Source organism: Prenolepis imparis, unplaced genomic scaffold (genome assembly GCF_030444845.1).
Source record: "Prenolepis imparis isolate NDT839.2.m4 unplaced genomic scaffold, iyPreImpa1.0 SCAF_8, whole genome shotgun sequence".
NCBI classification, from domain to species: domain Eukaryota; kingdom Metazoa; phylum Arthropoda; class Insecta; order Hymenoptera; family Formicidae; genus Prenolepis; species Prenolepis imparis.
Window position 1 is genome coordinate 18,264,192 of NW_028141166.1, and position 21,926 is coordinate 18,286,117.

The 21,926-nt window shown below is 37.9% G+C and overlaps 2 protein-coding genes across 2 annotated transcripts; one reads left to right on the top strand and one right to left on the bottom strand.

Moving 5' to 3' along the window:
- The first annotated feature begins 5,371 nt into the window (after nt 1-5,371).
- Pxn (Peroxidasin) lies at nt 5,372-17,747 on the top strand. The gene is made up of 5 exons (XM_083045000.1): nt 5,372-6,154; nt 12,171-12,688; nt 13,378-14,179; nt 14,356-14,710; nt 14,795-17,747. The coding sequence occupies exons 1-5, from the start codon at nt 5,964-5,966 to the stop codon at nt 16,841-16,843; spliced, it is 3,915 nt and encodes a 1,304-aa protein (XP_082901126.1). The 5' UTR covers nt 5,372-5,963; the 3' UTR covers nt 16,844-17,747.
- Nucleotides 17,739-21,520, bottom strand: Mvd (mevalonate diphosphate decarboxylase). The gene is made up of 10 exons (XM_083045001.1): nt 21,384-21,520; nt 20,728-20,798; nt 20,569-20,636; nt 20,431-20,477; nt 20,194-20,345; nt 19,942-20,109; nt 19,542-19,835; nt 19,273-19,434; nt 19,062-19,188; nt 17,739-17,877 (listed from the first exon to the last, which is right to left on the bottom strand). The coding sequence occupies exons 1-10, from the start codon at nt 21,433-21,435 to the stop codon at nt 17,855-17,857; spliced, it is 1,164 nt and encodes a 387-aa protein (XP_082901127.1). The 5' UTR covers nt 21,436-21,520; the 3' UTR covers nt 17,739-17,854.
- Between the last annotated feature and the right edge of the window lie 406 nt (nt 21,521-21,926).

Here is a 21,926-nt window from a genome sequence, read left to right on the forward strand (position 1 = left end):
TATATATTATATTTAATTATATTGCAAGTATTAATATTTAGCGCACGAAGAAATATTTTATCAATCTTTTCGTTTTCGATTAAACTATAAGTACGACTAATGTAGCGGATGATTCGATTCTATTCAACGATTTCCATCATAATGCGTATCGCATACAGGAAGATTGCGATTAACCTTGTTCGATTTACTGGTTAGATACCGGAAGTTTGACTTTACCTATAAATACATATATCCGAAACACATTTGACGCGGAAAAAGAGCGAGAAACGAGATAAAAAATAGCATTTGCCATTTTTATCTTACAATTAGTTAAATTTTTTTTCATTAAAGAAGTTAGACACTTATTTTAAATCTATAAATCTTAAAAAGCGCAGCCAGCTATAAATATATAATTAAGAAACGCATTCATCTGTCGGCGTAGAACCCAATTTGCGTATCTCTATCCGATACAGACGTACATTCGTTAACAGTTATGTAATAAATAATTGCTTCCTACATATGATCGGGAACTGACAAAACGAGAGATCTCCCGTTGCGACGATGACATCGCGTTACAAATTACATAATCGATATTCGATATCGCGATGCAAATTACGGCGCTGACGCTATATACCTACGCCCCTTCGCGCGCATCTGCGGACCGATGAAGAGACGCAAGGACGAAACTGAAATAGAGGCGGTGAACAAAGAGCGGAAATCTCTCGGTGAAGGCGTGACAAACGGGTCCGCTCTGCGCCAGCCTAAAAACAGACGGGATCTCCGGAAGTAACAAAAACAAATTGTGCATATAGCGCAGACTTACTTGCTGCTCCGCTCAAGCGCACCATTTGTATTGTGTTTTTCGTCCTTCGTCTTATATCCTTTCTAGGAGATAATACTTGCCCTTTTTTTAAGAAAACTTTTTTTATCATTACTCAATTAATTAGACACTTGGAGAAATAATTAAAAACAGAAATCTCAGCGTAAATTTAAAGGAGAGGAAATAGATGCTGAAAAAAAAGGAATGATGATCTGTGCGTTTCGTACGATGACAGGTAAAATGTCAAAAGATTCTAATGGTCGGTCACCAGCTGTGTTTTGCAATCGGTGGAGTTCAAAGAAGAAGATTAAAGCAATCTCGGGCAAAGCATCCGCTCAAGAAATTCCAATTAATAGAACTGAAAAAAAAAAATAATTTCTATATCATCCTATTACTGTTGGAGCTCACCGCATGATCGGAAAATGCTGTTGGGAAAGAGCGAGTGACTTTGGAATCCTTTGACCTTTTATCTGGTACTCTCGACGAGGATTCCTTTTTCCGATAGAACCATATATCATCCTTCTTTTTTCAAAACAATGTGTTTTCCATATATATATATATTGTGTGTAAATTCGCGTAAGTAAAAGTCATCAGTTGGCTTGTACATGTACCATAAAGGAAGAATCGTGTTACCATCTTAACAGATACAATTGCATCATAAAATAATATATATACCGCCGAGATCTCTCTCCTTTTGATGACTCGATTCGTGACTCGCAAAGGAAATTTCATCCGCTGTATTTCGTGTCAGCGCCCACTCGGGATTACGCATCTACCACTTTAGGTAACGCGTTATCATCGCACGCATTGCGAGTTTATCGATGACAAGTATTTTAAGGAATTTCAGTCGTTTGGCAAAACGATAGATTTAACCGTGATGACTATTTGCGTGCATTAATGATGTAAACAATCTGGCAAAGAAAGGGTGGCACTAAAAATCTACAAAGCATATATTAAAAGAGAAATTAAAATTTCTAAAGATTGGAAGATTTAACGAAGATTTAATTGCAAAACTATTGAAATTAGATAATAAATATCGAGGAGAAAAATACAGAAAGTTTTAGATCATCAATATAAGTTGGTACAAATTTATCAACATATTTACGAGACGACAGATTTAAAGCACGATGAGAATCTTGAGTGTGGAAGGAGAATAAAAAATCTACCTACGTTAAATTTTCCGAATAATATATTCCATGGCTTCGAGTGATTCATATCGCTCATCTCGACACTCGAGATGGAGAACTCGTCCAGATTGCGAACGTAGAGAAGAAGAGCGTGGAAAATGAGCGAAGAGTAGATCATAGAAGGAGAAACCCTCGAGTACAGGAACAAAGAGAAGAGAGAACGCACCTGCGAGGGCTTTTGTGCCGCGTAATGCTGAAGAGAAACCGACGAGAGAGCGGATGGTAATTGATTATAGCCCAGGAAACATACTCATTCTTCAGCGACGCAACCAGGGGAACTCGCTACCACTACGATTTTAAACTGGATATTTTCGCTGCGAAGGACGTTTCCATCTGGTGGAACGTAACTCGGATCTGATGAGCCGAGACCTGATCGTAGATCTGATACTAGCGCATACTTCGAATTCTTTCGCAACAGCGATGATAAAGTTATGCAGGTATTATACACACGTTATTGCAATCAATCATTAAGATAAGTAATCGTTGGAAAAAAAATGCTGGCGCTTATTATATCTTCATAAAAAAAGGATAATGTAATTTTTTTTCTTTTTTAATAACGATGCATGATATTAATTTCTAATTTTCATATTAACATTCTAAATTAAAACGGTAATTACCAGAACTAATAATTACTCTTAGAATTAATTTTCGATTTTTAATAGTATATTATACATAAGTTTTATAATTATCTTAATTATTAATTTGTGATTTCAGGATAAAGTTTGATTAGAGGCTAAAACGCGGTATAGACATAAGATTTAAATTTAATAATTAATTGAATATACATGAACGCTCACTTTTTTCGTCAAATGACAAGTAAAATACCGATTGTCATATTCTTTACCGCGGTATGCAGAGAGCAGACTTGTAATAATAAGGTCAACAAATTTTCCTCCGTATAATTCTAGCCGGCGAATACGAGACGTCTGGTGCACATAAAGTCTAATCTAAAACGCGTATCTCGTCGTCACGAAGCCGAGTTAGAAGCTCAGACTGCAATAATGCTGCGATTTTGCATTCCTCGCAATAAGGATATCTTGTCTTTCAATATTATATTTATAAGTAACATAAATATAAAAATCACTTGTACCATTGCATATAATAATAACAATATTTCGCGCGAAAGACAATTAATTCTTTAAAGTGCATCGCGTCTTAAAAAATTATTCTTATTTCATTTATCGTTTTCGCCGTTTAAAATTAATTTCACTTTTATTTATGTTATGGTTTTCATTGAAAGAAATTCATACCGCGACACGTCTTTCCCCACCTTGCCTATAACTTACTCCCAAATTTTTCATAACTTTATAACATAACATTATTACAGTCATGTCTTAGTTCGAGATCGACTCGTGCTCCGTTTGCACCTCTTTACTTGTCAAAAGAATTTCACATGTGCGAACGACGTGTCGGGAATATCTAATTGTAGAACGGATGAATAGTTTCAGTGTATTTTTTTTCCGTGCATCTTTCGATATTTGATAAGTGATTTAATTGCCGTGATTTAATTGTCAAAACATTGCACATGGCAGAGTCTGAAAATTCCGGTTTTCCAGAAAATAAGTGTTGTTTAAGTAGCGAAGAGTTTTTTTTTCTACACGCTTCCTTTTATACGTAAGATTAATGAGAGACATAAAACTGTAAAAAAAAGTAATCAGCATTTCTGTCACTGAAAATATTTATGTGAGTTGTTTATACAAGATGCTAAGGAAGGCAAAGACAGATAGACAATTGATCGGTTGTGAAAATACTATTGCTTTTAAGGCAAAATTAATGACTCTTCTATCCAATAAATCCAATTAATCCAATTATAGCTCTGATATAATTCAATCATAGCTAATTATTAGCAGACAAAAATAAAAAAGAAAACACGCGTTTAAAAAAAATATCGATAATTAATAACTGTGCGCATTTTTTTTCTTCTTCCGTATCCGCTATACGATTATATCATGATTATACGTTATCATTTTATGCAATATATAAAGAAAGAAAACACGTGGATGTGCTACATCAGTTTGCTTGATGATAATATTAATATGTCAGTATAATAATATTAAATTATTTATTTCACGTGCGGTTCTCCGCACGATGACCTGGTATGTTAATACTTTCTCTCTCGTTTGATGTTCTCTTTCGTTTCGTGCGTCATTGCACCTTGCATCTTGCATTGTTCCACGCGTATTGCACAGCCGTGTTCAATGACAGAGATGACAACGACCCCTCTATCGTTGACTCTTTGAGGGACAGCATTATGAATGGCAGAAGAATGCCCGCGCCTGTTTCTTTCGCGACTCAACGAGATATTCTTCGCGCCAAGACAATTGTTTGTTTTTAGAATCCTAAGGTATTTTCTTGAACGCTTCATCTATTTTGCTAATAACTTCGCCATAATTAACTATAATTGAATTATATCGTAAATTTATATACAATTTGTTTAATCAACGTATATAAAACTACTTCACGTATCTTACGAAGAAGAGTCATTATTTTCGATTTATTTATGCATGAAAGAAGTAATTATCTTATGTAAGAGAGTAAAGGATTTATCACATTTTTATGGTAAATATTTTACTTTAAAAAAAATTAGTAATTCAATAAAAATATCTTTATTTTTCACTTACTCTTTTTCTATAATCTTTTTGTATATTATTTGATTTATAAAACGAAAGTCAATCAAGAAAAATTAAAAATTAAAAATCTATAAAAGATCTTATGTTATTAATCATCAATTTTTCTTTTATTAAGAAAAAAAATCTGTGCTTTAAATAATTTTCGGCAATTTTCAAGCTAAGAGTTATTGAATCTGAGAAAAGTACACACATTCAATAAAAAGGTTGAGAAAGAACTGCAGCAAACTTGGATAACACGGACATATATTGGTCCATCGATTTTCTTTTATCAGATTTGATTTCAGGTATATATGGGATACATTTTATTGTTTGGAGAGGAAGGGAAGTCGCGAGACGACGGAATAAAGAGCTACATGATCGACGATATCTGCGGGTGACTCTAATCCGGGCCTCGTTTCGTCGAACTGGTGAAGCCCGTAATAAACGTCCACGGAATAAAATATTAACCCGGCGTAAACGATGTAAGTATCTATCTCGCGGCGCTATTTATAAACTAGATCGCCTCGTCGGTCGCCGAACAGTCGATTCAATTAAATACTGTTATCTTTACAGAGCGGGTTATGCTGCGTGCAAGATGATTGGCGCAATGCACCTTTCCTCTTCCTCTCCATCAGAATATGCTCTCGTTCTTCCTTTTTTTTTTTTTTTTTTTTTTTTTTTAATATCGAAAGCGAGTCGCCGAGTCGGTGCCGCGGTAACCATCGTTAATATGGGAATACCGCGAACAAATAGGTATCCTTACTTTACATACGGTGCACGCTCGCTCTCCGTTTCGTAGCCCCTTCGACTTGCCTGAGGCGAGAGAAGCGGGGAGGAAGAGTTGCAGAGGGAAAGAGAGCGGAAAGAGAGAGAGAGAGGAGAGCGAGTCCCCTCGGGGAGACCTTTTGTATGTATACTCCCGCGCGATGTGCCGGCTCTGGTCTGGTCTCGGTGGACCCGCTCGCGATGCGGGGTTCCGGCGCGAGTAGGAGCCGCGTAGAGCTACAGTACAGTGGCTGCCGCCGCGCGGGAACTGAACAGGACGGTCGCGGCGGCCGCACTCTTCTTCTATCATCTCTCTCTTTCTCTTTATCCGGCTCCTCTTGCACCCCGACGAACGTCCAGGTGCACGAACGCCGGTATCGCGAGTAGCAGCTCTCCGATCCGACCGGATTCTCTTCTTCTCATTGATCTCCCGCGATCGCGCAGGTGAAAGTACCTATACTCGAGAGAGCGCGTGAACACACGCTCCGATGAACTCCACGTGGTACCGCACGACGTAGAGGCTGCTGTTGCTGTTGCACACTCCATCACGTCGTGGAGAACGCTCTGTTTCTTGGTTCCTCTGCGTCATTAAAGCCAAGGACGATGAGGCTGCTCGTGGACCCCTTCTCCGCCTGGATGCTGCTGTTGCTGCTGGTCCCGTCGTTCCTGCTGGCGACTGATCCCTCGACGACGACGGAATGTCCGCACAAATGCGTGTGCTTCATGATGCATGTGCGATGCATGTTCCAAAAGCTGAGCCAGATGCCGCGGGTACCTGCCAACACCACCGTTCTGTAAGTTCTTTACCCTTTTAGTTTCTTGGCGAATCAATAATTATCTCACGTTCGATGCCTTACTTGTGCCGCGATACAAGTCTTACGCCTTAGTACGGTGCGACGAGATTCTTGTAAAAAAAAGATCTTGAAAATTATTCGGTATATCTCATGTCGCGAGTTTTTATTTAATGACTCTCGTTTTAATAACTAATAAATTTGACGCTACATTTAATAATCGTGACAGACATAATCTGGCAACGTACATTCTACCATAAATTTTCCTCGTATATGTAAAATACATGATGTATGTAAGAGTTTTATAATTACATAAAAATGCAAAATGATCGTGTACAGTTGATATTAGGGTTTAAGTATGATAAAAGGTCAAGAGAAAGTATGTTATATAGATGCATATTCGTTTATGGGAATTAATCGAGACGTATATAATCATCCCAGTTAAGAAAATCGAGACCGACACTGCGCTTTCAGTAGAGAATGCATTCGCTCTCTTCGCGATTATTTGGCAAGGAAGATAACATTGTATGTTTTAATGGTATAGACTTGTTTATAAAGAATTGAATGCATTATAAAAATAATCGATAAAAGCCATAATAATTGTATAGTATTGTATAATAAGTATCTACAATCGAGGTGCTTCGTAGAGTCAGGATAAAGTTGACTACATTGTAATAAAATCGATAAAAACCCAATTATTATAATCAGATTTAACTGCGAGCGAAGCTAATGAAGTCAAGATATTGATTCAAGATGCAGTAAATGCAGAACAAAAAGAAACAGAAAATTATCCTACTCAGAACTATATATAAGTTACACTGTAATACTAAAGTGGAACTTCGGAGAAAGGAATAAGCGATGCAGTAAATAAAGCAACGCGATTCAATGCAAAGCTAGAAATTTAATCGAACATTCTGATATTTGAATATTTTAATAAATATTCAAATTTCTTTTTTATTTAAGGATCGGTTATGAGACGTATATACATATATGTGTAAATATATATTAATTGAATTGAATACACATATATTAATTGAATTTTATTTTTACATGAATAATTAAATATTGCTAACATAACATACTTTATTAAATTTAAATATTACAAACAATTAAGCACGCATCACGTATGAATTGAAAAAAAATAATTAAAAAACCGTATAAATTAAAAATGTAACAATTAAATATTGATTTTGAACAATCATCTGTCACGTACAATCCATGTCTATTTAGCTTTGCATTGTTGGGGGATGTTTCTTTCGTCTCAAAAGAACATGTAACGTTATCAACGAACGTGTCTTCTCTTGGAAGTAAGAACGATATATCGTATCTGGCCTCTTCGTGGCAGTTCGTTCTCCTACTTTGCGTGAAACACGCAAGTATCCCGAAAAATATTTAATATTTGAATTGAAGAAAGCGATAACATGCTATCTCGGCGTGTAGAGACGACCGACTTTACTTTATCATTTCACCCCGATTTAGCTCGCGAGCTTCGATATCTGTTATTGATATCGCATAGGTATCCGTAAATCTCAATGCTCTCGTGGAAAGAAAAAAAGAAAAATACCGACGATAATCTGTACGAACAGCTCTTTATCATTTTTCTTACATGTTGCTGCGCAAAATCTCTCGTACAAAGACGGAATAACATGGCAAACAGTCGACGAATCAGTTTGCGATTCTGTGAATCAGCGCAGTTAAATCTCGTTGTCCTAATGTAGTTTCGAAGTGACGTATCCGTGTCATCGTTATATATATATATATATCTCTCTTTTATTCGATTTACATAAAGCAATCTAAAAATAGTATTGCTAAAGAGCGTTGCAATTTATTTGTCTCGAAAGTAATATTACTTGTTTTCTTTTTTTTTTATTTCAATAATTGCTATTTTTTTAATCCAACTTTATTACTTACTCTTTCTTGCTATATATTTATATAATCATTTAGTTAAAATATTATAATTATTTATTTAAATAATTTTTTTTTAATTTGAGTTAGGATATTACAAAACAGAATCATATTCAATAAAGACTTTTAACCATGACCTGTTCTGGAGTATGTATTGGATAACACAGATCATTGTAGCCTTGGAATCACATTGTGGAATCACAAGCCACAATGTGAATAGAACTTATTTAGGAATATAATTGCTTACGTTTAATTTCTTTGTTTGAACAATGCAACAAAAAACAAATTTTCCTCTTGCCTGCGTTATAATAAAAAAAAAACAACAATTATAAGTGCTATCGTAACACAATTTTACGATTGTGAATAATTCATACATTCCCAAAGTTCTATTTTATTTTTCGCAATCTTAGTATTTTAAAATAATTAGTATCTAAATATAATAGCAGATTGATTCGTACAGAAAGAATAATTGATACAGTAATTTTTTTAATGACTGAATTAATTTTCTCAAAAGTTGGAGAACATAAAAATATAGCAACGTTATTTGGAATGTATTATTCGGCTTTGAGATAACTCGCTGATTAATTCTGTGCTCGTGATGAAATTTTGTTGAAATAAAAAATAAGTAAACATACGATCTATATAAAAATTATACATACGTTTATACTATATTAGAACGTGAGTAATACATGCGCTTGTAAGCGGAAGAGACGAAAGTTCTCTAGCGTGTTAAATCCTTTCTCCTTGCATTCTATGTATAAATGAGCTCATAATTTATATTATCCTGTCCGCTATTTACGTAACGAGGAGTTACCCGACTCTAGTTCCCTGTACACTGTCAATTCAGGCTTTGTTCAGGCGAACGCGAGGTAAAGGGATCCTCTAAACGTTAGTTGAGAAATTATAGATAAACGCGGGTTCGATTTCTCCTACGGCAATTTCAATGCCGAGAAGGTACTTCGTCGAATAATGATACGCGCGAAAAAGTTCATAGGCTCGGTCATCGCGTGACCATTGCACAAGATTCAGAGATTAGGATACAAAGAAACGCCGAGCGTATAGCATATTAAACGATGTCAAACGATGTGAGTCAAGTGTTATCGTAATTATATCTCTCGATAACGTGCAATAATTCAAAATGTCATTTCAAGGCATTCATTACGTCAAACTACAGAGTTTGATTTGTCATCTGTCGTTATTATTTGTTTAAGAAATTTTATTTATAAATTCTCTATAACTTATTTTAGTTTATTTATTATTTTATTTATTTATTTTTTATTCTTTTCACATCTGAATTTTGTATTTATTTATATATCAGAGCTTTTTCGATTTATTATTTTATTTAATCTTCTCTGTCTCTCGTTTTCTATCTCCGATCGTGATAATGACAAATTACGATTATTGCGCGTTTGACTGAGTTTTCTAGCGTGTCTGGTTTTACCGTTAAATCCTCCGTCGTGTTTACAGATAATGACTAGTTTGCGATCTTGTAAAATTACGAAAAGATAGACGATCATTCACGATTGAGTGATGATTGATGGAATATCCATTATAAACGCGTTGTCTCCAACGTCTTTAAATATCCGTCTTTCGGGTGTAAAAGTCTCTTCGTTAATTAAATACATATATACTTTTGTGCGATATCTCGACAACCGGCGAGATATCGTCCCTCGCGTGTTACACGTCGCGCCATAATTTCTAATTACATGCTAAAATAGCGTGCACAAAAAATTGCGGTCGTCCTGTAAAGCAGGTCGGAAGTTATGCGCCCGCTCTATCTTAAACTATCCGGGCTTCATATATATTATAGTTACCTGAATCTGATCAAATACATGATAAATGCACACAGGACGTACGCGTCAGTGGTTCTCAATATTTTGACAGATGTTTAGAAATTTCTCTACTATTTAAAAAAAAATTTATAATAATCTATGCGCGTCTCGTATCCTTTTTTTTTCTTATTATGCAAATGATCAACGTCGCCCTAAAACTTTTATCTTCGTATGAATCTCTAGAATTTTTGAGAATTTTTCTGATTAATATTTATTACAATAAAAAATAATATCTATCACAATAAAATATAAAATATGTTTGATTAATTTTACTAAATAATCAGAGAAATTCTTATAGAATTCTAAGAGAAAATTCTTTCTGTGTAATTGTAAAAGGAGACTTTTGACTGCATGAAATTGAGAGGTGTATATACATACATACACACAGGATTCGCGTTACACAAGGGGAACGGATTGTGTCATCGTTACAATTTTAGGTATTCGTGCATCTCTCTCGGTCGGAATCGAATGGCGACGCCGCGACTTTAACGAGATTCGAAGTTTGCGGTTTAGCTGCGTATGATGACGGAAAGAGAAAAAGAGAAACTGAATGTGCTCTTCTCGAGAAACTATTCTCGTACGTTTATCCGCCACTATTAACGTCACTAATTCGCTCGCGCGATTCGCGCTATTAATACGAATCGTCTTCAATCGCGCCGCGATTAAATGAATGAGCCGCCGATATTTGTACTCATCTCGACTTTACGGTCGAAGAAAGATCGAAGTGGCAGCACGCGATGGCTGGCGCTATAAATAACATAATGCAGAAATCTATTTGTGAGAAGCAGATCCGACAATTCAGTTTTTTTTTTTTTTTTTTTTTTTTTTTTAGGACAAATCAGCTGGAAAAAGATGCATTTTTGATGCAATTTCGATTAATTAACAAAATACATGAATTTTTAATTTATTCTCCCTTTTAAAACTAAATCTAAATATGTCTCGATAATTTCAGATCTTTCTTCTTCTGCTTCTCAGATAAAGATATATATATATCTATGTTGATAAAATTTTTCGCCGCAAATTTCGCTGTCATTAACACGATATTTTATCAAGGCCGCTATTTAAGGTGTTTAATTATCGTGAGAAGAGTATAATTTTATCGTCGCGAGGAGTAATTTTTCGTAATTGAAGAAATTGTAAAGAAACTGAAATTATTTTCTTAATCTATTGACGTCGATTGACGCTGACAATTTTGCCGACGTGTTCGATAAATAAAGAGATTCGTTTAAAAATTTACTTAGATAAAACGTCATGTACAAAAATATTTGCATTAATCGCGCATATGATTAACGTTATATACTTTGACAGTGCATAAATGCTCGTGTAATTCGAAATGAAAAAGCACAAGGGTATCGCATTGCGGGCAATTTACGCTAGTTAAATGACGTCCGGAGGGGAAAGGGAGGAGAGTGACTTCTTCCACTTTTTCTCGCGGCACGCGTGTTCACGTCGGCGATGAGCCGGTAAGATAAGGGGATTAAAATACCGTCGGGTCGAACTCTCGAGGCAATAATTTAGAAAGGAAGTAATGTGCGACGGGCCGAGTAAAATTGTTAATTAAGGGCCCTAATAACCGGCGGAGATATCTCTGTTGCGACGCCGTAATAATTATACGCTTGATGAATTTCTGAATCGTTGATCCGCGCATCTGATTGTGAATCTCTTGGATCATCTCTCTCTAACGTGACATTAATAAGATGCATTTTAATTCGATTTTGATACAATAAAAGCAAGTTCGCGTAGGTGGTTTGAGTCCCGCTAATAGAATATAATGTCCATTATATTCGTATACGCCGTTAATTAATATGCCGTTTATCTCCCGATGAGAATGATCTATGCCATTTACCCGCTCCATACCCTAGAAAAGCATTCACTTTGTTCGTCCATTCTACTTGGCGGGTGGGCGGCGGGTTAGCGGGTTACAGTTACGGTATTCTCGCCCATGCAAAAAATCTCTATTTGCATATATCTATATCCTACATTTAGCGCAGAATTCCAACGTCATCTAAGCGTCCGATTCTCAATCCGAGAGATAACATTATATGCACAATTTTCATATCAATCTATTATTAGAATCGATCGCGTTTACTCTATTTTGCTTCAAATAAATATATATTAGCATATAAATGCAATAACAATAGTATATATTATCGAAAATAATATTATTAATATTATATTATATTATAATTATTATACGCGTATATATATTATTTTTTTACAAAAGTACGAGCCGCACAATCTAATTTTTTCACAAATCAGAGACTGATAGGATCTTTTTCCAGGGATCTGCGATTCAACAGCATCACGGAGGTGCGACCGGGGACGTTTCGCGGTCTCGACAAGCTGCACACCCTGCTGCTGAACGACAACCACATCCGACGACTGGCCGCGGGCGCGTTCGAGGGCGCGTCGAATCTACGGATACTCTACTTGTACAAAAATCGGATCGAATACATCGCGCCGGGCGCGTTCGCGCGACTGCCGCGGCTCGAACAGCTGTACCTACATCACAACCACCTGCGGGAGATACGTCCCGGCACGTTCAACGACCTGCCCGCGCTCGAGCGTCTCTTTCTCCACAGCAACAAGCTGCACCAACTGCCGGCCGACGCTTTCGTCAACGTCGGCCCGATGACGCGGCTGCGTCTCGACAGCAACGCCCTGGTCTGCGACTGCAACCTGGTCTGGCTGGTCGAGCGCACCAGGGACAGACCCACGGAGATGGCGGCGGTCTGTCAGTCCCCGCACAGGATGAAGGGTCGCTCCCTGACGACGATGTTGCCCGAGGACTTTCATTGCAGTTGAGTAAATGAAGGTCCCGCTACTCCTCCGCGAGGTTTTCCACTTGCAAATTTTCGTGTATTGTGTACGTCTTATATATAATTTCGATGTTACTGCTGTCAACGTGGTAGCTTAACGATTATATCGCTGCGGTCGTTGACATCATTGCGGTTGCATGATGCTGCAGGCATAATATCGCGTGACGATGCCTGGATTCGCGTGATTTCTTCATCGGAAGGTTGAATCGAGACCATTCAGCAATTTTAAAGCTAGGCTTCCTCTTCATTGAATCGATGATGGAGTGACAGCCGCGCGATCACGAAATTACATCCATTAGCATCCTTTTTTCGCACGTTTCTCTATTGAAGAAAAGAGTAATTAACATGCAGCTAAATATTATGTAAGAATTGAAAGATAGATTTCACATCTTGCGTGTATTTTTCTCATGATTTTTTCGAAAGGAATAATCACACAGAATATTTTTTATAACCAGAAGATAAAGAGATGATATAATTTGTCACATTTGCCTTTTAAACATTAAAAATTCAGATCTTATCCATTCGTTTTTTATCTCTCGAGTCTTTTCATGATAATAGGAACATAAATTAGCGAATAAAGAATAACAACGAATAAAATATAAATAATATCACTTACTTAATTAATCCGCCTTTTAATTGCCAAAGTAACAACGAAGAATTCTTTTTGCAGCAAAACCGCACATAATAGAAGGACCGGAAGATACCGCGGTGCGATTCGGCGAGACGATGACGTTGAAGTGCCGAGTAACGGGCGATCCGACCCCGAAGATCAAGTGGATGAAGGACAAATGGAGGTACTCGGATGCGGACGACGATGACAGTGAGAAGTACGTGATCCGTGAAGACGGCGAGAAGTACGTGATCCGGGAGGACGGCACTCTGGTGGTCACCGACATGACCGAGCAGGACAGCGGAACATACGAGTGTGTGGCTAGTAGTGATATGGGCTCGACCAAGTCGAGGAAGGCGAGAGCGGTGATCACGGCAACGTCCCACCTGATATTCGCCGAGAAGCCGGAATCGCAGAACGTGACCGTCGGCGCCGACGTGACCTTCTCTTGCCGAGTGCTTAGCAATCCCAGACCCAACATTCGTTGGCTTCGGGACGAGCAACCGATCTCGTTCGGCAACCGAATCTCGCTCGAGAATGACGATACCCTGCTGCGCATCCTCGCGGTCAAACAGACCGACGCGGGCAAATACCAGTGTCACCTCAGAAGCGTCGACAGAAACGTGGTCCTCTTCGCAGATCTGCGCGTCATCGACTTTGCCGTACCCCAATTGATCTACAAGCCGCAGGACATGGAAGCGGAACCGGATGCCACGGTCGAGGTGCCATGCCGAGCCGAAGGCAGGCCGAAGCCGGTGATACAGTGGAAGAAGGATGGCAGCGCGCTCGATGGCAATAGGATTAAGGTCACACGTGGCGGGAGTCTTCTCATTTTCAACGTGATCCCGCAAGACACCGGCAGGTGAGATTTGGGTAATGTAACTTTGATCTAGTAGTCATCACACATAGTCTTCGATTTGAGATGATGACGATCTCCTGATGACTGCAAGCAATCTAAGGCACAAATAATTAAAATGGATATCGGGACATATTTCTTTGTTATAAGTCTCTTGTATAATAATGTTGCGTTTTTTACAGATACGAGTGTTCAGCCATAAACGATTACGGCCGTGCAACTGCTGATGCTCTGGTACGCGTTCGGCAATCTGGTGCAACAGACACGCTCGTGATACGAGCCTTTCAGAGCGCCACCGAGGAGATCGATCGTGCCATCAATAAGACGTTGTCGTCCTTATTCAATTCCGACAACTCGTCCAGACACGTCAATCCATACCGGCTAGCACGGTTCCCGAACGCAATCAGTCGCGCGGCTGCCAGACCTGCCGAACTGTTCGAGAGGACCCTCGTCAACATACGACGTATGGTGAACGCCGGCACCAAAGCGAACGTGACCGGTGAATTTCGTTACGATGAGTTCCTGACGCACGAACAGGTAAAAAACAAACACAGATAAGATCTTGTGGGATCGCGAATCGCGCCTAATCGAAAATTTAACATCCCATTTCCCTGTTTCAAGGTTAAAGAAATTGAACAGTTATCTGGATGCACCGGTCACAGACATCGGCAGAATTGCACCAACAGGTGTTTCCACCGCAAGTACCGCACCATAGACGGCAGTTGCAACAATCTGCGTCATCCCACTTGGGGATCGTCGCACACGGGATTCCGCCGAGTGTTGCAGCCCATCTATGAAAACGGTTTCTCGGCGCCGATCGGTTGGGAGAAGGAACGACGATACTACGGTTATTCGAAGCCGGCCGCGCGCCTCGTGTCGACTACTCTGATATCTACCCACGACATCACATCCGATCATCAGATCACCCACATGGTGATGCAGTGGGGCCAGTTCCTAGACCACGATCTCGACCACGCGTTGCCATCGGTGTCGAGCGAATCCTGGGACGGGATCGACTGCAAGAAGTCATGCGACAACGCCGCGCCCTGTTTCCCGATGGAGGTCCCACCGGGTGATCCGCGGGTCAACAATAGACGGTGCATCGACTTTATAAGAACCAGCGCCGTCTGTGGTTCAGGCGCGACCAGCGTTTTATGGGGTGGCCTGACACCACGAGAGCAGCTGAATCAGCTGACCAGCTACCTGGACGCGTCGCAGGTCTACGGCTACAACGACGAAGTGGCGCGCGACCTGCGTGATCTCACGACAGATCACGGATTAATGCGGGAGGGTCCCACGATTCCCGGTCATAAGCCTTTACTGCCATACGCGGCCGAACAGTTCGTCGACTGTCGCAGGAATCCGCTGGAGAGCTCGATCAACTGCTTCGTCGCCGGTGATATTCGCGCGAACGAGCAAGTCGGCCTGCTGGCTATGCACACCATATGGCTACGCGAGCACAACCGTCTCGCTCGCGCATTACGCGAAATGAATCCGCACTGGAACGGCGAGAAGCTGTATCAGGAGGCCAGACGTATCGTCGGCGCCGAGATGCAACACATTACTTATCAGCATTGGTTACCGCGGATATTCGGTCCGACGATCGATGACTTTTTATCGTCTTACCGTGGTTACGATCCCAATGTCGACGCCAGTATATCCAACGTCTTCGCCACCGCGGCTCTGCGCTTCGGTCACTCGCTCATCCAGCCGCGTCTCGAGCGTCTAAACGCCTCGCACCAGCCGATTCCTCAGGGTGCCCTAGACCTACGCGACGCCTTCTTCGCGCCCTGGAGACTGGTGGAGGAAGGTGGCGTCGATCCCCTGATCCGCGGTATGTACGTCACCGCAGCGAAGCTGAAACTACCAGAACAGAATCTTAACATCGAGCTCACCGAACAGCTGTTTCGCAGCGCGCACGCGGTCGCGTTGGACCTGGCAGCGATGAACATTCAGCGGGGACGGGATCACGGGATACCCGGTTATCTGGAATGGCGCGATTATTGTAACATGTCGCGCGCGGAGACGTTCGAGCATCTGGCCGGCGACATTAGTAGCGGTCGAGTGCGGCAAAAGCTGCGCGAATTATACGGCCATCCGGGCAACATAGACGTCTGGGTCGGCGGTATTCTGGAGGATCAGTTGCCGGGCGCGAAAGTCGGACCGTTATTCAAGTGTCTTCTGCTGGAGCAATTTCAACGCACCCGAGACGGCGATCGGTTCTGGTACCAGAATCCCGGTGTCTTCCGCGCGGAGCAACTCGCGCAGATCCAGCAAACTTCGCTCGCCAGAATCCTCTGCGACAACGGCGATAACATCACTCGCGTGCAACCAGATGTGTTCCTGCTGCCCGAGGGTCGCAACGGCTTCATCAGCTGCGACGAGATTCCCTACGTGGATTTGAATGCATGGTCCGACTGCTGTGACAACTGCGAGGATCGCGACAACACGATTTCTCGCGTGCGCCGAGAAGCTGAGAAGTATCTGTCGCCTGATCGCGACTACGCAAGAAACATAGAATCGTCGAGTCCTAACGAGAAAGTGAAATACTTGGAGAGCATGTTGGAGGAAAGCGATCGGGAGGCTAAGAGATTGCGAGAGCAGGCCGACGATTTATTGCAGACAGTAAGAAAATTTAAGTCATTGTTAGAAGACGTTAAGACGCGATAATAGGTGAACCGTGTTAAGTTGCCCGTGCTTTGATCGTTCTCCTGCTGCATGGTAAGCGAGCTCTTGCGCTTTCTGATATATATTTACTTTTCTCTTGCATTTATTAGAAATACTCACCACACAATGTAAATAGAAACGCACAGATAACAATGCTGCAATCGTTATCTTTCTTATTGTTAATGCAACTATTATCAAGGCACAAGTTGCAATTGTACGCGCGTGTCGCAGCAAAACTTAAATAATCTTTACAATTATCCGCTAAAAAAAGATGCATTAAGATATAAAAATATTACAATGTATTCTATTTTTTTTTTATTATGTACAAATTTTTTTTATGACATTTGAATGGATTTGTAAGTTATTATCGAATAATTTCATTTTTTACTTGGCAATATACTTGGTATGTTGTCCACGGGCAACGACATCCTTACCATCGTTCTTCGTTAGCTCCACTGCAAGAAACGCCATGGTCTTACCAGCACGTATAGTTTCAGCGTTGACAGTCACTACTTCACCGGGAACTGCAGCCTTCAAAAACCTGTGCCATCAAATGTTCACTTTACTTTTACTGTATATTATAAGCATTTGTATGAGTTTTGTATTAATGAAAATGATTAAGTTACAATTGTCATGTTTTTCAATTTCTAGGTTTTGACACATGTCTTAGACTATGTACATATTTATCAGCATGAAGAATAAAGATTTGATTTATCAAAATATTGAGAAAATAATATCGATGTGTAAAAAACACATCGCAATTATATTAACTGTATGCGTAAATGCTACTGAAATATAATGAAATATAAAGAAATCTGATAATAAAGATTTTCAGATTTAGGTTCTTACGTCACGTGCAGGTCTACAGAAACTCCAGGAGGTTGACCAGTTTTATAAGATGTAAGTGCGTACGATGATATAACGTCTATAACGGTACTAGTAAAACCACCATGTAGCGCACCAAAACCATTTAAATGCTCTTCAGATACAGTGAATTGTGCTTTGCACTTTCCATCAGCATGCAATAGTATTTGTACCTATTCAGAAAAAGATAGATATATGTAACAATATCATACAGTTTCAATAGAGAAAATGGATTACATTTACATTCATATCATTGTTACAAGTTTTTTCAATATAAAACGTACAACTGTAATTACAAACATCAATCTATATTTTATTTAAATATTTATTTTTATTTTGAAATCAATTTTCTTTTATCTTTCTTAAAAATGAATAAATTGTAAATAATTAAGAAATGGGAAAAAAGTATTAATAGATAATTTTTTTTTACTAAAATATACTTGTTGAATTCTACTAAAAAATTAGTGCAAAAGATAAATGTCTTGTGTAAGGAAAAAAAATCTTACAGTATTGTTCCAACAATGAAAATTTGTCGTTTCGCTAACACTAGACATGTTCAAGGTGATAAATTATAAAATAAGCAAATTGAAAATAAGTGAATCATAAATGCCATTGGAGTGTATAGATTACATGTAATTATATAGATTAAATATTGATGGATTTGGGAATGACATTTGTCAGATGTCAGACTTACATTTTTTAGACACCGATTGAAATTTGACGTTTTCTCAATAGCGGTGTGCAAAAATCTCATCTTTTGCAACATGATCAATATTCTTGGGTTTTATACGTTTTTCTCAATAGATAAGTACGTGCGCACACGGAGTGTTAAATAGTCGCTTAAAAATGGTTTAAATAATCATATTCTCCTTTTTTTTTTGTCGATTTTTCAAGTGACTTAAAAGATATAAATATGCTTCGTCATTATTTATATTACTCTTTCAAGGGCAGGAATTATAAATGTTCGCTCATCACAGAGGATATAAAATACACAGATGGAGCACTAGTAGGATGCATCGAAATGCAATCTTCGGCTCCTTTCGGATAAGCTCAGTTCGATTGTGATTGGTACTATGAAATGGAAGGGCTTTTGCGCGCTATTTTAGAAAGTGTATTATAAATATAAAACGTTATCAGTATCAGTATCGACGATATACTCGTACGATGACGTTGTATATATGTATATTCATTAAGCGATTGTTATCTAAGCAATTATCATACAAAATATATAACAGATACACACATAGTATAACACAGAGAATTAAAGGAAATGAAAACAATTTATTATCTCTGCTTATTGGAATAGTAGATAATAAAAATATATGTCAAAAATATCAAGAAATATTAATAGGATTACCCTCAGTATCTAATAAGTGATCCTCTGGGTTATCAAGATATTTAGGCCCATCTCCCACTTTAGTATGTATTATGTACTTAAGTTGTCCCGATGGTTGTTTTTCAAATTTTAATTTCTCCAATAAGTCCTTTACAGAAAAATGATTGTAAAATTATTACACATCCAAAAATAATTATTATTCTGAATTACTTATAGTATTTCAAATACATACTTTTGTAGGTTTGACTTCTTCGATAGGTAATCCTCTTTTGTATTCAATCGCGACATTTTCAAGAGGAGGAAAGAAATGGTTTAGAACACCCATCACTGTTGGCACATCCTTTTCTAATAAATATAGTGTAGCATTCGGCCCAGCGTCAAAAGTGTAAGCAACCTAGCAATTTTTCTTAATGAGAAAAGAAATGTATATCTAACACAAGTTATTTCATGCTAAAATTTACAAAAAAAATGCAAATAAGATATAATGAAGATATTACGCACTTTCACATCATTAACTGCATCGTTATAGGAATGTATAAGATTCATGATACTGTTAGAAATATTGTTCATGTAGATACATGGAGGATATGTATCAAGGCACACAGCGTGCATCTGATTCGAATCCTTCATAGTGAGTTCGGCAAAAGTTTTGAAATCCTTCTCGATGATTGCCTGTTGAATTTTATTAGTTCTTTTTGGAACTGTATGTGTTATCCTATATTGCAGAAATTCAGACGTTTCCATACTTCGTTTCATACCTATTGCACTTGAAACCTTCTTTTTTTCATCATTTACCTATAAATTTAAATTAATATTTTACAAATTGTGTTATTAAGTATTCCTTTATATATTCATTAAATACTTATATATATATTTTTAGAGAAATATTTTTTATTCTTACAACTAGCACCAGAATCCTCATCTCCGGCCAATGAGAAGCAGGCACAATCTGCTTTGCCGAGCTGTCTGTTCCATCTTTGTCTAGACCCATGTGCCATCTCACAAAACCACCCATAATACTACGACAAGCTGACCCAGAACCAGAACGCGCTATAACACTAATGTCTCCCTATGACAGAAATGCTTATTTTAATAATATAACTAATATTATTTAATAATGTAACTTTTGAATTGTATTAAATAGAAATTATACCTCTACTTTATAAAGCTTGGCCAATGCTGCTGCAAGACATGCGTATCCTGCTGCACTGGAAGCTAGACCAGCAGCAGTTGGGAAATTGTTCTTTGAACAGATGTGAATCTTCCAGTCATTCATATGACCAGGTAATTGCGAACGTTTCTTAACTTGAAAAAACAAATTTAAAAATATCTTATTTATAGCATATATATCTTTAATTTAATTCTTAAATTTTTCTCTGAATCAACTTACTCTCTTTCAAACAATTTTGAAGTCTTGGATTTTTTATATCTTCTTTCCTGAAAAGTATATATTTTTTATATACATATTACAATATGAATATAACAAAAAATATATATGCATAATGAAAATCAATATTGTCAATGTTACCTTTCATTTAACCAAATACGATCTTCCTTAAAGTCAAGACTAATCATGACAGTAGTTTTTGCGTGCAGCTATGAAGAAAATAAGATGATAATATTATAAATGCTTTGCCAATAGAACTTTAATGTTTTAATTTGGCTTAGAAATTTGAATTATATTTACCTGATCTGTATCCAAAGTAGCACTTATAGAATCATTGGTTGGTAAAATTAAAGATTCATCTCTCTTTCCCCCTAAAACCATAAATTTTTTAAATCAATTTCAACTTTGAAAAATATAAAAATAAAATTATTATACAAGAGGAAAGACATTTTCATATATTATCATTACAATACAATTATATTATTATTATTACAATTGCTCTAGACTCTAGCTGATAGCTATTCAAATGTAAATATTCTTGTACAAATTGTCCTCAAACACTGCTCGAAACTTAAAAAAAAAAAAGTAAAAAAAATAGAAATGCAAAAGAATTAATAATGAAATCGTTACAATGTATATATTATTTAAATAAATCGTACAAAATTTTAAAAAGCGATTAGTATCGCATTAGCTAGAAATCTCAGATATTGACAATATTTTTTCTAGATAAAGCGTTAATCGCAAATTATATCTTATCGTAAATATCTTTTCTTTCTGGAAGTCTAAAAAAAAATTTACAACTTGCACGTTGCTACATATGAGTCAAAATTGCAAAATGCAGCTTAATATAGCATAATGAATTTTATTTGAGTTTGATAGAAAATAAAATTATCGTACGGTTAATGAATCGCTAATTAAATACTTATAATAGAGCATGTGATTGTGCGAGCACGTACAATATTTAATGACTGCAATATTGACCGGTGCAATGCAAGTAACGGTATTCATGATTAAAATTTGTGACACTTGCACTCCCTATTAAACTACTATCGCGACTGGGGTCTTCGGATCGCTTCTACGTGTGAAGTGAATTTATATATATATGGGGTGGGGGACAAGGAAAGAGAGAAGGGGATCCACGTGTCACACAAACAGTGTTAGGATCCGTATGATAATTATCGTATATGTACAATAATTTTAGCCATTGTACGATGTACAATAGCACTTTGGTATCGTACGTAAATTTACGATAATTTGAGAAAATTATAGAATTTTTCAGCTGACAACACAAATTGACATATAGCTCCTGTACACAGGACACGGTAAAGCTTGCTGCGCGGCAAGAAGCGACGTGGTGGCCAATCAAAAATTGAATTCAACTTTTTTCGCGCGGCGGAAGTTATTTCCGAAATAGCAAACATTTCATATTCACACACACATATATGTATGTGTATGAATTTAAAGAATAAATAAAATATAAATAAATTAAAATTTTTAAG

Bases quoted from the DNA above. Each gene is read 5' to 3' on its own strand.
- Pxn (XM_083045000.1), top strand. From the start codon at position 5,964: ATGAGGCTGCTCGTGGACCCCTTCTCCGCCTGGATGCTGCTGTTGCTG. The intron at 6,155-12,170 runs GTAAGTTCTTTA...ATCTTTTTCCAG, and splicing joins CCTGCCAACACCACCGTTCT to GGATCTGCGATTCAACAGCA. The intron at 14,180-14,355 runs GTGAGATTTGGG...CGTTTTTTACAG, and splicing joins ATCCCGCAAGACACCGGCAG to ATACGAGTGTTCAGCCATAA.
- Mvd (XM_083045001.1), bottom strand. From the start codon at position 21,435: ATGAATACCGTTACTTGCATTGCACCGGTCAATATTGCAGTCATTAAA. The intron at 20,637-20,727 runs GTAAATATAATT...TTTTCTTCATAG, and splicing joins CTACTTTGGATACAGATCAG to CTGCACGCAAAAACTACTGT. The intron at 20,110-20,193 runs GTATAATTTCTA...TTTCTGTCATAG, and splicing joins CCAAGCTTTATAAAGTAGAG to GGAGACATTAGTGTTATAGC.